At 46.3% G+C, this 15,213-nt stretch overlaps 1 protein-coding gene and 2 non-coding genes across 3 annotated transcripts; all 3 read left to right on the top strand.

Moving 5' to 3' along the window:
• Positions 1–6,884, top strand: RPL18A (ribosomal protein L18a). The gene is made up of 5 exons (XM_063927570.1): positions 1–109; positions 1,764–1,943; positions 5,252–5,381; positions 5,724–5,833; positions 6,745–6,884. Exons 1-5 carry the CDS (start codon positions 92–94, stop codon positions 6,835–6,837), a joined length of 531 nt encoding a protein of 176 aa, XP_063783640.1. The 5' UTR covers positions 1–91; the 3' UTR covers positions 6,838–6,884.
• LOC134938879 (small nucleolar RNA SNORA68) lies at positions 1,120–1,247 on the top strand. The gene has a single exon (XR_010181325.1). It is a non-coding gene; the product is annotated as a small nucleolar RNA SNORA68 (small nucleolar RNA).
• LOC134938882 (small nucleolar RNA SNORA68) lies at positions 2,197–2,329 on the top strand. Its single transcript, XR_010181326.1, has one exon. It is a non-coding gene; the product is annotated as a small nucleolar RNA SNORA68 (small nucleolar RNA).
• Positions 6,885–15,213: the final 8,329 nt, after the last annotated feature.

Here is a 15,213-nt window from a genome sequence, read left to right on the forward strand (position 1 = left end):
GCTGACGTCCAATGGAGAAGCGGCAGCGAAGTGACGAGTGGCGGCGTAGGCCTTGCACTTCCTTTCGCTCGGCGGCACGGATCGAGGCAGCATGAAGGCGTCCGGCGTTGTAAGGCTTTTCCGGGGCAATGTCTGTGGTGGGGGCTGGCGGGAGGGGAATTGCCGGGTTCTGGTCCTTGAGTCTCCACCTGTAACACTGTGTCTGCCGGCTCCGGAGGGAGAGCGCCTGTGTATGCATTAAATCATCTGATCCAGGGCCTCTACCTTGCGGCCTACATCATGGCGGCCCCAGCTCAGCCATGTGGAGAGATCTGCGCCCGTATACTGTCTCCCCAGCTCCAGTGCCCCGGTAATAGGCTGACCAGCTCTTTCATGGTTTCATGCAGACCGGCGGCCAATGTGCCCCACAGCATGCCCCGTTCTCGCTGTATCGTACACACGTGTGCTGCATGTACCGGCCATTGCTGCCCGTCTATCCTGTTCATCCTTATGCTGGCCTTACATGCTCGGAGTAAATGACTGACAGACTAATATGGCATTTTATCTGACACCCAGCATAAATCCTGTCCATTTACTGTGCGATATCTCTACGCTGCCCTATGGCAGCCGACGTGCAACTTAAAATAATGTCATCGGATGGATGCACTGGATGATGTTGCATGTACGACCGATCAATTTTTTTTATTTTATTTTTTCAGATTGGTTGTGTGCATACTCCGTGCAATTATCTGGATGATCTGTCAATATTAGATCACCCAGATAATAGTATGAGATGGAGATATCTAATATTTTCACACGAAGGCACAGATTAAATGGCCTCAGTAACCTGAACACAGAGTTGAACGCTGTTATCCAAGCTATACCCTATTTTTCAGAACATCTTTAGTATATAGATCTGTAATACCCCTTTCACACTAAAATCTTGTCTGACCCTGGATTTGGCACACTGTTCTAGAATGGGACAGACCTTGTTCACAGTGGTTACACTTCGACACCAAGCCCCGACACGGGGTAACCCAGGTTGAAGTGGCATTCTGAGTTGTATGTATGATGATTTATATGCACCTATAGAGCTAGACAAATTGTTCTGTAACTTATTTATACATGCTTTAAGGTTATCTTGCACATAAACCCAAAGTTCATTGTGTTTCTTACATGAACTTGTCTGTTGTGCAAATATTAACTGTATCTTGTCGCCTTTCTTGAGCAGATGTGCTCATGACAGTGAAATAGAAGATACAACAATTTGTGTATATGTAAACTGGTTCCATTGTCTCAAATAAGTTCTTCAAAACAGTTAAGGCCCATACACACTTGCTGATAAAATGAGCGATGTCGCTCATTTTCCCCCTCCCTGAGTGACGTCGCTCATTTTATCGGCTAGTGTGTATGCCGCCAGCGACGACCGATGCGCGGCCTCGTCGTTGTCGCAAGTGCATGCATGCAGGATCTGGACTGTCGTCCATGACCTAAATGCTGGGCTGGCGGAGATGTGACGTCACTGAGCGATATGAGCAGTCATATTGCTCAGTGTACACAGCCGGCCGGCCCGGGAGGGGTAAACATTAGACGACGTCGCTCACAGAGTAACATTGTCTAATGTGTACGGACCTTTACAACTGAGGTGGCGTCACACTGAAGTCGCACAGTCTTAGGACTTCTGACTTTCCCAACTAAACTGTATTGTGAATGTGCTTGTCTCAAAAGGTGGAGCTGATGATCAATATGTTCAAAATATTTTATTTATTTATTTTTCCCTCTAGTTACGGGAGTATAAAGTCATTGGGCGCAGTCTGCCTACAGCTAAGACCCCTTCACCACCTCTCTATCGTATGCGAATCTTTGCACCCAATCATGTTGTTGCCAAGTCTCGCTTCTGGTACTTTGTTTCTCAGCTGAAAAAAATGAAGAAGGCTTCTGGAGAAATTGTTTACTGTGGTCAGGTAAGTGTTTGTATAAAATTCATATGTATGCCGAGCTCAGGCGAATAGAGCATTTGTTTTCCTAAATGCAGCATGGTGGCTTTAAGGTTTTGACATTGTTAATGAATGACAACCTTTACAAGGCAACTGATCTGATATACTGTTGCTTTATTTCCTTCTTTATGGAGCTTGGAGACTTTTCTCTAAATATTTTTATTCTTTAAAATGGACTTCTGTAATCTGGTTTATCATGCTCCTTTCTGGCATTTTACAAAGTGCACACAAAACCCAAAGATTATTAGAGTATTGTGTAATAATCTTGTCTGGTGTGCATAAATTATATTGGTACCTTGTCGCCTTTCAAGAGCTGATATGCCCATGGAAGTGAAACTGAAGGTCCTACAGATGTATAGAGAAAATGCTTAGATGATCATGACTTTCTTAGAATGGTATTAAGATTTGTGTGTGGTAACGTTCTCCTTGTAGGTTTTAATAGTTTCCTATATGTGATGCCTCATTTACAGGTGGTATAGGAAACTCCATATTGTGATCATGTAGAATAATTCCTACAGTTACTGTACATTCCATTGCAACATTGTAGCCTTGGCAATAAGGGATGTCATGAAGCAGTAGTAAATGTTACTAAGGCATATTGTTTGTTTAGGGAGCATTTCCCTGGAAGCCTAATAAGTAAAATGCTGCAGGTGTCGTCGTTAAAATGGATGTTCTGGCATTAGATGTTCCTTAATCTGCATAATGTTAACCACATACCATAGACTGTGTAATCCTTCTCATCGACAATCCCAGTCCCCATTGCAACTAAGGGGCCCTACACATTTGACGATGCGCCGCCGAGGTGTCCGACGGCCGATGGGCGGCGTGGGGGCAGTGACGGGGGGAGTGAAGTTTCTTCACTCCCCCCGTCACGCGGCTGCATTGAAGTGCAGGCAAATATGGACGAGATCGTCCATATTGGCCTGCATGCACAGCCGACGGGAGACCAGCGATGAACGAGCGCGGGGCCGCGCATCGTTCATCGCTGGAGTCTACACACTGAAAGATATGAACGAGTTCTCGTTCATTTATGAACGAGATCGTTCATATCTTTCAGAAAATCGGCCAGTGTGTAGGGCCTATAAGACTTTGCACCTAGTCACTGGATTGGCAGAGACCCCTAGCTATACACCTATAGGCTGCCTGGTAGAGACTGTAGTCTGGCTTCATGTGCAAAATGAATGATGGTGCTGTCATCTGTAGATTGACTTTGAACTTTTAGCCTTCAGCAATTCTCACTACCTCTATAACAGATGTCTAAAGTTAGATACACACTAGACAGTGTCGTCCGGTCCAGACTGACATATTGGGCACATACAGGTCTATTTACTAAGCCTTGGATGGAGATAAAGGCCCAGCCAATTGGCTCCTAACGGTCGTGTCACAGGTTGGGTTTGAAAAATGACCGTTAGGAGCCGATTGGTTGGGCCTTTATATCCGTCGGATTTATCTCCATCCAAGGCTTAGTAAATAGACCCCATAGTCTAGTGTGTACCCGCTATGTCACAGACTATGCGCATTCCCGTGGGTTGTCGGCGTCATTCTCTGTTGGCCCTACATGCAGGGCCAACAGGGGATGTCATTTGTGAGGGCCATGCTGCTAAATGCAGCATAGCCGTCTTCATCACTGCCCGCATTGGCACAAGTGTATGTACTTGCTGATGTCTGGCTGGGTACACATTGTGCTTCAGAGATTTACAGGCCCTTCCTGACACAAGCGGCTAACTACAGCTGTCTGGCACTAATCTACCCAAACAATTACTATATAATTAATGGTGTATGTATCTCCATCTATTTGTCAGAATACCTCACTTATATTGGTGATACTAAGAATTTGGTGGGACAGTGTGCCATCTGTATTGGGGTACTATGCTGTGACTTACTATGTATTGGGCAGAACTACTGTGTGGCATATTAATTATTGGTTCATACTATACAATGCAGATGGTATAATGGTTGGCATTGCCTCACAGCACTCTGGTCTTGTTTGATTCCCACCAGGGTCCTCCATGCTTGCATGGGTTTCCTCCCACACTCCAAAAATATGCTGCTAGGTTAATTTGATCCCCATAAAAACTAGCCATGTGTATACATGTGGTATGGAACATAGGGCTCGATTCAATTTAGGGAGCTCCCAGGGCTATTCAATTCAGTGCAGAGGACTTCTTCTTTCACCCCTCTGGGGATGTGAGCAGAAATCTGACAAATCTTTGGTCCACAATGCTGTTTTGTGCCACAGCGTGGAGAAAACCGCATTGTGGCAGGCACTTTAGGTGAGAGAATGCCCGTTCTCTATCTAAACACCTGTTTAGTCCACGAGACCTAGCCTTCCCCGACAGGATAGTCTGCAGAATTTAATAACACTGGTAGCTAATTCCTGGTGCTACTCAATCTGCGCTGAATTGAATCAAGCCCATAGATTGAAAATTCCACTTGGGTGTGGACTGATATTGTATACCTATTATCTCTAAAGCGTTACAGATGGTATGCTATATAAAATGGAAATAACGGAGTTTGGGTGATGACTGCATAGTAGGGTCGTGTGGTCTTCTATAGAAGTTTTCAAAGATTTTGGTTGCGAATGAGTGTCTCCCAGGTTTTAGAAAAATTTCTCAAGCTCTTCTGGTTTAAAGTACTAGTTCAATTTGATAACTAGGGATTGCTTTGATCCAATGGTAAATACTCCTAACTCCAATGTTGTAGTGTGTATTAGCAATAATGCTGGGCATACCTGCTAGAATTATCGGACAGATCCGCACAATACCAGCGGGTCTGCCAGATAATTGCAGCTTGTATGTGGCAGATCCAGCATGTCCTGTTATTGCGATTATCTTTTAAGTGTCCAATCGGGTAGTATATGCTCTACCGCAGCCAAGTAACATTTCCCTGTTCCTTTAAATGGGATGGAACAGGCAAATGTGTTCTCCCCTGGGGAGGAGCGCTAATATCATGTGACATAGAGTTCTGTTTATGTCCTGGATATTGGCAGTGGCAGATAAAATGCCTCTGTCTATTGCTGCCTGATTAGGGACCATTACCCTGGTAGTCTAATTAGTAAATGCTGCAGGAGTATAGTTGTGAGAATGGATGCTTTGGCATTAGATCTGCCTTAATCTGCTTAATATAAAGGGGGGGGGGGGGGGGTCCCAGAAAAAGTCAAAAGTCAAGATCAACTGTACAGTTGCCTTAAGTGCCATCGATTTAATATGGCCCTTTTTTTTTCCCACTTATTGGCTTGATATAACACATTCCAATAAAAGTGTTAACTGTTGCAGGTTTTTGAGAAAACTCCACTGAAGGTGAAGAACTTTGGCATCTGGCTGCGCTATGACTCTCGCAGTGGAACGCACAATATGTACAGAGAGTACAGAGACTTGACTACAGCTGGTGCTGTGACACAGTGCTGTAAGTAGACTTTTATTTTAGCAGGCCACTATTGCACCTCCTAAAGCAAAATAGTTGTTTGGATCATATGTTGTGAAATAAAAATCCTAAAACTTGAGTGTGGATATGGTAGGTAACATTATTGTAATGTCTAAGCATAGTGTGAGGCTGTCTAAATTGCACTTTTTTTTCTTCAATAAATTGGATCCTAAAAGTAGGTCTTTAATAACCTTAACAAAGAATCTGCATCTTGCTGGTTGGCATTGGGAATTGTGGTCCCATATTTAGCCTGAAATCTCAGTTTTCTCATTGCATAATCGATTACATGATTTAATAGATATGTGCTTATTTTTACTCTTGCAGACCGTGATATGGGTGCACGCCATCGTGCTCGTGCCCATGCCATCCAGATTATGAAAGTTGAGGTGATTCCTGCCAGCAAATGTCGCAGACCTGCCATTAAGCAGTTCCATGTAAGTGATGCACTTATACATCTCTGGCTTAGATACAGCACTTCTCTATTTTGCCCTGTATCTTTTGTCTTTTTCCTTGTTTACTATTATCTGTTGCTGTTATGTCCATCTCTTTCCCACCATCACTGCAAGCTGAGAGAGGGAAAAATTAATTGCATGACTTTTAAAGATGGTTGCCACCATAGTTTTGGGATCAGATTGGCACGTGACCCTGAAATAAGGGGATAAACAATGTCTGTAAAATTAAGACTGCATTCTCTTGAAATTAAGCATCATAGGGGGCTATTAAGATATGGGCGCAGCCGCTGTGTTCGCATGTAGCAGCCACGTCCATTGGGTCTGCGCACTGGCTATAGTGCACGACAATCGCTATGCTATTGCTTCTCGGAAGGATGGGAACTCGTAGTGATGGGTGCAACGCAGGACCATTTTCGGGCCAGCTGCTTGGGGGGGGGGGGGAAGTTGCAGGACTGCCAGCGCAGACAGAGTACACCACAAATCAATGGCACAAGCACATTCTGGGGCAGCGCACACATGCTGGTAGGTGCCCAGCATTTCAGCAGATGGATGCAGATCTTTTTGCGAAAGTAACATCTGCATCTATCTCTGAATAACCCTCATATGCTGTTAAATGTGTCTGCAAGCCCTTTTACTTTAGTCTGTAATTAACAAATGCAGTAATTCTAAAATTCATGCATCCTGAACAGACTAGAGTAGTAAGTGTAGAATATAATAAGAGCTACTGTATTTTACATCTGTTCTTCGACTAATTGAAAGCGGTTATATAGCTCCTTTGAAATAAAACATGAAAGGCCCTCAATGCAGTTTCAGCTGCTACTTCCATCTGCATTTTTATATTTCTAACTGCACCAAATGAGACGTCTAACTCTTGTGGTCTTTATTTTCTTTAGGACTCCAAGATCAAGTTTCCTCTGCCACACAGGGTTCTGCGTCGCCAGCACAAGCCCCGCTTTACCACCAAGAGACCAAACACCTTCTTCTAAACGAGAAAAAAACTATGCTCTATGGTCAAATAAAATTTTTGTCTGGATATGTTGTCTCTGTAATGAAATGGGGGAGATGAGGGTGGGGCAGGGCAGGAACCGACCCTTTGTTTAAATCCTATTGCATTCCAGAATAACTAGAATTGGCTTTGACACTTTGACGGGTATACTTCTGTTTATCAAGTACTCTGCTTTCTAAAGGTGAAGTTGGCCTGTTCATCAGCATGGCATAGCTGCTTGATCTGGTTTGCAGACATGTGCAAAGGGTCTCCTTAACTGGCATGGTCAGATTTCATGCGACTGCACTGTCCCACCCTGTCCCCCTGTTTTTGATGAGATCCATTCTGCAGATGTGCATAATATAATGTTTAAATATTTTTTAAACGTTCTTAAATAAACTTAAACTATGATATGAAAAGTTTTGAAGGGAAAAATCGTCAGTTAAGTGGTTAAACAGTAGTTACTGTCATGGTCCCATTGTCTTGACTAGTTTTATCCACACTTTTAAACTTTGCTTATGGTTCTTATGAAACCACCAGCTGTGTAAGTGAGAATGCACAACATCTGCTGCTGAAACTAAAGATATTGAACATTATTTGCACCCAGAAGAGGAATCTTCCTGAGGGCTTGCTCACTTAAGCTGTAGAAAATAGCTTGCCTCCTTACAGCAAATCTATTGAGTGTAATCAAATGTTGCGTTGCTGTAAGTGAAAGTATTCAATTAATCTCGTGGTAAAATTAACATGTTTAACTTCTGCTGACCAATGAGCCTAATCTCTTAACATAACTAGGTCTGGTTGCTCATTTAATGTGAATGGATGAGTTGTCACATGCTGCTGCCCAAGGAGATATAAATTGTATCCAGTTTGGTGTGGTCTTGGCACAGGTGGTACCGCTCATTAACTGCGTGACATATTTTTGTCCTTTCATTATTTATTTAAGGGCAAGAGACTGGAAAAAAAATGTAAACCGCCTTTTGGAGCGTGTGATGTAAAATATGGGGACCAAGTTGCTACTTGGACTCCACTAACCCCTAACATAATGCCTCAGCTTTCAGCTGCTGCTAATGCAGTAAAATGGCCCAATAAGCGTGTAGTGGCAGGACCAAAGTTCTGCCACTACAGTCAGGCAGTCTAGCACTGGTGATAGGGTTGCGTGGGGTCACGCATAGCTATCGTTGTGGGGCATGCACACAGCTGTGTTTAACTTCTAAGCAATCTAGTCAGATTTGGTGTACCCTCCCTTAACAAAAGGTAGGAAAATGCTATTAAGTGGGAGACTCATCCGATAAAGTGGTGGTTATAAAAATAATTCCTACAAACAAAACCAATCTCTTACATTTTTTGGTTTAAAGAACAAAAACAAAAAAAAAGCCATTGTATCAATAGTGTCTAACTGTCCAAGTGTTAAGTGAAATAATACTCTATTAAACACTTCATGGTGCAGGCATATGTGGTTTGGTAGAGGGAAATTCTCATGCTAATTAGTCTAGATAACATAGGATAGTACACTCTGTTGATGAAAGTGATTGGACATTTTATTGATGTCAGTACTGTGTGGCTCCACCATGTGCAGTGATTACTGCAGATACCTTCTTGGTCTGCTGTCCAAATTCCTGGACAACAGCAGGTGGTATGTTTTGTCATTCCGCATTACGTACAGCGATCAACTGGAACAGAAGTTGCCCTAGAACATACCTGACGCTCCAGTTCGTCGCATAGGTTCTGGGGTAAGATTTAGACTCTGAGCTAGCCAGTCCATCTGGGTTATAGGCCCTACACACTGGCCGATTTTCTGAAAGATATGAACGATCTCGTTCATAAATGAACGAGAACTCGTTCATATCTTTCAGTGTGGAGACTCCAGCGATGAACGATGCGCATCCCCGCGCTCGTTCATCGCTGGTCTCCCGTCGGCTGTGCATGCAGGCCAATATGGACGATCTCGTCCATATTTGCCTGCACTTCAATGCAGCCGCGTGACGGGGGTGAAGAAACTTCACTCCCCCCGTCACTGCCGCCGGGTCGCTTGTCGGCCGTATCGGACGTCGGGCACCTTGGCGGCGCATCGGGAAATGTGTAGGGCCCTTTACTGAATTTTCTATATACCAGACCAGTGTCACCCTGGAAACATGATTCGATGCTCGCTGACAGGATGTTTCACGCGCACTCCAACAGCATGCCTCCACCCCTAACAGAGCTGAAGATGCTAGAGTGATGAGTACTTAGTCAGGGTCCCGGTTAGCGGGTCCCCAGTTCAAATGGCGGCACAAGGGGGCTGCGCTGCCACTGTATAGACTGTATCCACACTGGCGCTTGCATTGAAAAGGGGTTTTAACATAATTTCTCTTACGTCCTAGAGGATGCTGGGGACTCCGTAAGGACCATGGGGTATAGACGGGCTCCGCAGGAGACATGGGCACTATAAAGAACTTTAGAATGGGTGTGCACTGGCTCTTCCCTCTATGCCCCTCCTCCAGACCTCAGTTAGATCCTGTGCCCAGATGAGACTGGGTGCATTACAGGGGAGCTCTCCTGAGTTTCTCTGAAAAATAATTTTGTTAGGTTTTTTATTTTCAGGGAGCACTACTGGCAACAGGCTCCCTACATTGTGGGACCGAGGAGAGAGAAGCAGACCTACTTAAATGATATAGGCTCTGCTTCTTAGGCTACTGGACACCATTAGCTCCAGAGGGAGTCGGAACGCAGGTCTCACCTCGCCGTTCGTCCCGGATTCGCGCCGCCGTCCTTGCAGAGCTGGAAGATAGAAGCCGGGTGAGTATACGAGGAAAGAAGACGTCTAAGGCGGCTGAAGACTTCAGATCTTCTATGTGGTAACGCTGCGCGCCATTGCTCCCACACACTGCAGGCACGGATGGGCGCCCTGGGCAGCAATAAACCTCTAGGACTGGCTCATATGAATATATAGGCTGCGGTGGCAATATATTTTATAATCCCCTGCCAGTATAAATTAATTTGAGCGGGACCGAAGCCTGCCGCTGAGGGGGCGGAGCTTTATCTCAGCACTAACCAGCACCATTTTCTCCACAGCACACTGCAGAAGCTGGCTTCCCAGACTCCCCTGCTGAACACGGTGACAGAGGGCAAAAAAAGAGGGGGAGGGGGGGGCGCACTTGTAGGGCGCAGTGAGTGTATAGATTTATCTATATGATTATATAAAGGCGCTGTTTATCTGGGAATTTTGTTTCCAGTGTTATTGGCACTGGGTGTGTGCTGGCATACTGTCCAAGTCGAAAAATATTGAAGAACACACAGCACGTATAAACTGCACACACATGCCCACTGCGTGTGCACATATCCGCAATTTGCGTATGGTCGCTCCTGCGTGAACGGCGCGTGGTATGGGTATTTACGGCAGAGTTTGTGTACGCATAGAGAGCCATCAAAACACATTACATATTTAATCCGAATAGTGCACAATGTACACATAGTCTCCTTGCACCACATCCGAAAGTTACAGCTGTTTAAATGGTTGCAGAACAAGGGGATTCGCCTTTACAGGATAGGAGGGGACAGACTAAGGTTATAAGGTGATATTTGGTATCCAGCTGTAGGGTATTTTAAGGGTAACATTCCGGTGGTGGTCTGCGGAAGATCGCATGTTCCTGCGGATAGTTATGTGCAGAATATAGATATAAACTGTATTTACTGTATATTATGTATGCGGCGGGAATCCAGAGGAGACCACCCACAAGAGCAGTTGAGAAAGACATCGCCTACCTTTTCAAATCAACCTATGACCTCTCCTGTACTGTAAAGGTGCATCCCTGTGTCCAATGGACAAAGGGATTACAGTATCCATTGTATTGCTTTTGGAAGACTTGTATAAATAAAGCCTGCTGCAGAGCGGCCAGTCACAAGACTCACAACGTTATCTATTTGATTACGGAGGACTGGACCAGGAAGCGCACGCGAATATTCTCACGTATGTACATTGATCTGTAGCCATTATTCTGTTATATATATGGTTTGTATTGTGTATAATTTGTATTGTAAACCCCCTTTCTCTAACGTCCTAGTGGATGCTGGGGACTCCGTCAGGACCATGGGGATTAGCGGCTCCGCAGGAGACAGGGCACAAAAATAAAGCTTTAGGATCAGGTGGTGTGCACTGGCTCCTCTCCCTATGACCCTCCTCCAAGCCTCAGTTAGGTTTTTGTGCCCGTCCGAGCAGGGTGCAATCTAGGTGGCTCTCCTAAAGAGCTGCTTAGAAAAAGTTTTTTAGGTTTTTTATTTTCAGTGAGTCCTGCTGGCAACAGGCTCACTGCATCGAGGGACTTAGGGGAGAGAAGTGAACTCACCTGCGTGCAGGATGGATTGGCTTCTTAGGCTACTGGACACCATTAGCTCCAGAGGGAGTCGGAACACAGGTCTCACCCTGGGGTTCGTCCCGGAGCCGCGCCGCCGACCCCCCTTACAGATGCCGAAGATGGAAGAGGTCCAGAAGCAGGCGGCAGAAGACTTTTCAGTCTTCCTGAGGTAGCGCACAGCACTGCAGCTGTGCGCCATTGTTGTCAGCACACTTCACACAGCGGTCACGGAGGGTGCAGGGCGTTGGGGGGGCGCCCTGGGCAGCAATGTATTATACCTTTTTATGGCTAAAAATACATCACATATAGCCCTTTGAGGCTATATGGATGTATTTAACCCCTGCCAGATCTCACAGATTCCGGAGAAGAGCCCGCCGAAATAGGGGGCGGGGCTTATTCTCCTCAGCACACAGCGCCATTTTCCTGCTCAGCTCCGCTGTGAGGAAGGCTCCCAGGACTCTCCCCTGCACTGCACTACAGAAACAGGGTAAAACAGAGAGGGGGGGCACTTTTTTTGCCGATATAAATATATTTAAGCTGCTATAAGGATACAACACTTATATAGGGTTGTTCCCATATATATTATAGCGCTTGGGTGTGTGCTGGCAAACTCTCCCTCTGTCTCCCCAAAGGGCTAGTGGGGTCCTGTCTTCAATAGAGCATTCCCGGTGTGTCTGCTGTGTGTCGGTACGTGTGTGTCGACATGTATGAGGACGATATTGGTGTGGAGGCGGAGCAATTGCCGGTAATGGTGATGTCACCCCCTAGGGAGTCGACACCGGAATGGATGGCTTTGTTTATGGAATTACGTGATAATGTCAGCACATTACAAAAATCAGTTGACGACATGAGACGGCCGTCAAACCAGTTGGTACCTGCCCAGGCGTCTCAGACACCGTCAGGGGCTGTAAAACGCCCTTTACCTCAGTCGGTCGATACAGACCCAGACACGGACACTGAATCTAGTGTCGACGGTGAAGAAACAAACGTATTTTCCAGTAGGGCCACACGTTATATGATCACGGCAATGAAGGAGACTTTGCATATCTCTGATACTACAAGTACCACAAAAAGGGGTATTATGTGGGGGGTGAAAAAACTACCTGTAGTTTTTCCTGAATCAGAGGAATTGAATGATGTATGTGATGAAGCGTGGGTTAACCCAGATAGAAAAGGGCTAATTTCAAAAAAGTTATTGGCATTATACCCTTTCCCGCCAGAGGTTAGGGCGCGCTGGGAAACACCCCCTAGGGTGGATAAGGCGCTCACACGCTTATCAAAACAAGTGGCGTTACCGTCCCCTGATACGGCCGCCCTCAAGGATCCAGCTGATAGGAGGCTGGAAACTACCCTAAAAAGTATATACACACATACTGGTGTTATACTGCGACCAGCCATCGCCTCAGCCTGGATGTGCAGTGCTGGGGTGGTCTGGTCGGATTCCCTGACTGAAAATATTGATACCCTGGATAGGGACAGTATTTTACAGACTTTAGAGCAATTAAAGGATGCTTTTTTTTATATGTTAGATGCTCAGAGGGATATTTGCACTCTGGCATCGAGAGTAAGTGCGATGTCCATATCTGCCAGAAGAAGTTTATGGACACGACAGTGGTCAGGTGATGCGGATTCCAAACGGCATATGGAAGTATTGCCGTATAAAGGGGAGGAATTATTTGGCGTCGGTCTATCGGATCTGGTGGCCACGGCAGCGGCCGGGAAATCCACCTTTTTACCTCAGACCCCCTCCCAACAGAAAAAGACACCGTCTTTTCAGCCGCAGTCCTTTCGGTCCTATAAGAACAAGCGGGCAAAAGGACAGTCATATCTGCCCCGAGGCAGAGGAAAGGGTAAGAGAGGGCAGCAAGCAGCTCCTTCCCAGGAACAGAAGCCCTCCGCGGGTTCTGCAAAGCCCTCAGCATGACGCTGGGGCTTTACAAGCGGACTCAGAAACGGTGGGGGGTCGACTCAAGAATTTCATCGCGCAGTGGGCTTGCTCACAGGTGGATCCCTGGATCCTGCAGATAATATCTCAGGGTTACAGGTTGGAATTCGAGAAGTCTCCCCCTCGCCGGTTCCTAAAGTCTGCTCTGCCAACGTCTCCCTCAGACAGGGCGACGGTATTGGAAGCCATTCACAAGCTGTATTCTCAGCAGGTGATAGTCAAGGTACCCCTCCTACAACAGGGAAAGGGGTATTATTCCACGCTATTTGTGGTACCGAAGCCGGGCGGCTCGGTAAGACCTATTCTAAATCTGAAATCTTTGAACCTGTACATACAAAAATTCAAGTTCAAGATGGAGTCACTCAGAGCAGTGATAGCGAATCTGGAAGAAGGGGACTTTATGGTGTCCCTGGACATCAAGGATGCTTACCTGCATGTCCCAATTTGCCCTTCACATCAAGGGTACCTCAGGTTCGTGGTGCAAAACTGTCATTATCAGTTTCAGACGCTGCCGTTTGGATTGTCCACGGCACCTCGGGTCTTTACCAAGGTAATGGCCGAAATGATGTTTCTTCTACGAAGAAAAGGCGTATTAATTATCCCTTACTTGGACGATCTCCTGATAAGGGCAAGGTCCAGAGAACAGCTGGAGGACGGAGTAGCACTAACCCAAGTAGTGCTGCAACAACACGGGTGGATTCTGAATTTCCCAAAATCTCAGTTGACCCCGACAACACGTCTGCTGTTCCTGGGAATGATTCTGGACACGGTTCAGAAAAAGGTGTTTCTTCCGGAGGAGAAAGCCAGGGAGTTATCCGAACTTGTCAGGAACCTCCTAAAACCAGGAAAAGTGTCTGTGCATCAATGCACAAGAGTCCTGGGAAAGATGGTAGCTTCTTACGAAGCAATCCCATTCGGCAGATTCCACGCACGAACTTTTCAGTGGGATCTGCTGGACAAATGGTCCGGATCGCATCTGCAGATGCATCAGCGGATAACCTTATCGCCACGGACAAGGGTGTCTCTTCTGTGGTGGTTACAGAGTGCTCATCTGTTAGAAGGACGCAGATTCGGCATACAGGACTGGGTCCTGGTGACCACGGATGCCAGTCTGAGAGGCTGGGGAGCGGTCACACAGGGAAGAAACTTCCAGGGAGTATGGTCAAGCCTGGAGATGTCTCTTCACATAAATATACTGGAGCTAAGAGCGATTTACAATGCTCTAAGCCTGGCAAAACCCCTGCTTCAGGGTCGGCCGGTGTTGATCCAGTCGGACAACATCACGGCAGTCGCCCACGTAAACAGACAGGGCGGCACAAGAAGCAGGAGAGCAATGGCAGAAGCTGCAAGGATTCTTCGCTGGGCGGAAGATCATGTGATAGCACTGTCAGCAGTGTTCATTCCGGGAGTGGACAACTGGGAAGCAGACTTCCTCAGCAGACACGATCTACACCCGGGAGAGTGGGGACTTCATCCAGAAGTCTTCCACATGATTGTGAACCGTTGGGAAAAACCAAAGGTGGATATGATGGCGTCTCGCCTCAACAAAAAACTGGACAGGTATTGCGCCAGGTCAAGAGACCCTCAGGCAATAGCTGTGGACGCTCTGGTAACACCGTGGGTGTTCCAGTCAGTGTATGTGTTTCCTCCTCTGCCTCTCATACCCAAAGTACTGAGAATTATACGGCGAAGGGGAGTAAGAACGATACTCGTGGCTCCGGATTGGCCAAGAAGAACTTGGTACCCGGAACTTCAGGAGATGCTCACGGAAAATCCGTGGCCTCTACCTCTAAGACGGGACCTGATTCAGCAGGGACCGTGTCTATTCCAAGACTTACCGTGGCTGCGTTTGACGGCGTGGCGGTTGAACGCTGAATTCTAAAGGAAAAAGGCATTCCGGAAGAGGTCATCCCTACACTGGTTAAAGCCAGGAAGGAGGTGACTGCACAACATTATCACCGCATTTGGAGAAAATATGTTGCGTGGTGCGAGGCCAGGAAGGCCCCCACGGAGGAATTTCAATTGGGTCGATTCCTACATTTCCTGCAAACAGGATTGTCTATGGGCCTCAAGTTGGGGTCCATTAAGGTTCAAATTTCGG

The sequence above is a fragment of the Pseudophryne corroboree genome, chromosome 6, assembly GCF_028390025.1.
Source record: "Pseudophryne corroboree isolate aPseCor3 chromosome 6, aPseCor3.hap2, whole genome shotgun sequence".
NCBI lineage: Eukaryota > Metazoa > Chordata > Amphibia > Anura > Myobatrachidae > Pseudophryne > Pseudophryne corroboree.

What these genes read in the sequence shown, in the direction of transcription:
- RPL18A (XM_063927570.1), top strand. An exon ending in AAATTGTTTACTGTGGTCAG is followed by an intron (nt 1,944 to 5,251) that starts GTAAGTGTTTGT and finishes TAACTGTTGCAG; the next exon opens with GTTTTTGAGAAAACTCCACT. An exon ending in TGGTGCTGTGACACAGTGCT is followed by an intron (nt 5,382 to 5,723) that starts GTAAGTAGACTT and finishes TTACTCTTGCAG; the next exon opens with ACCGTGATATGGGTGCACGC.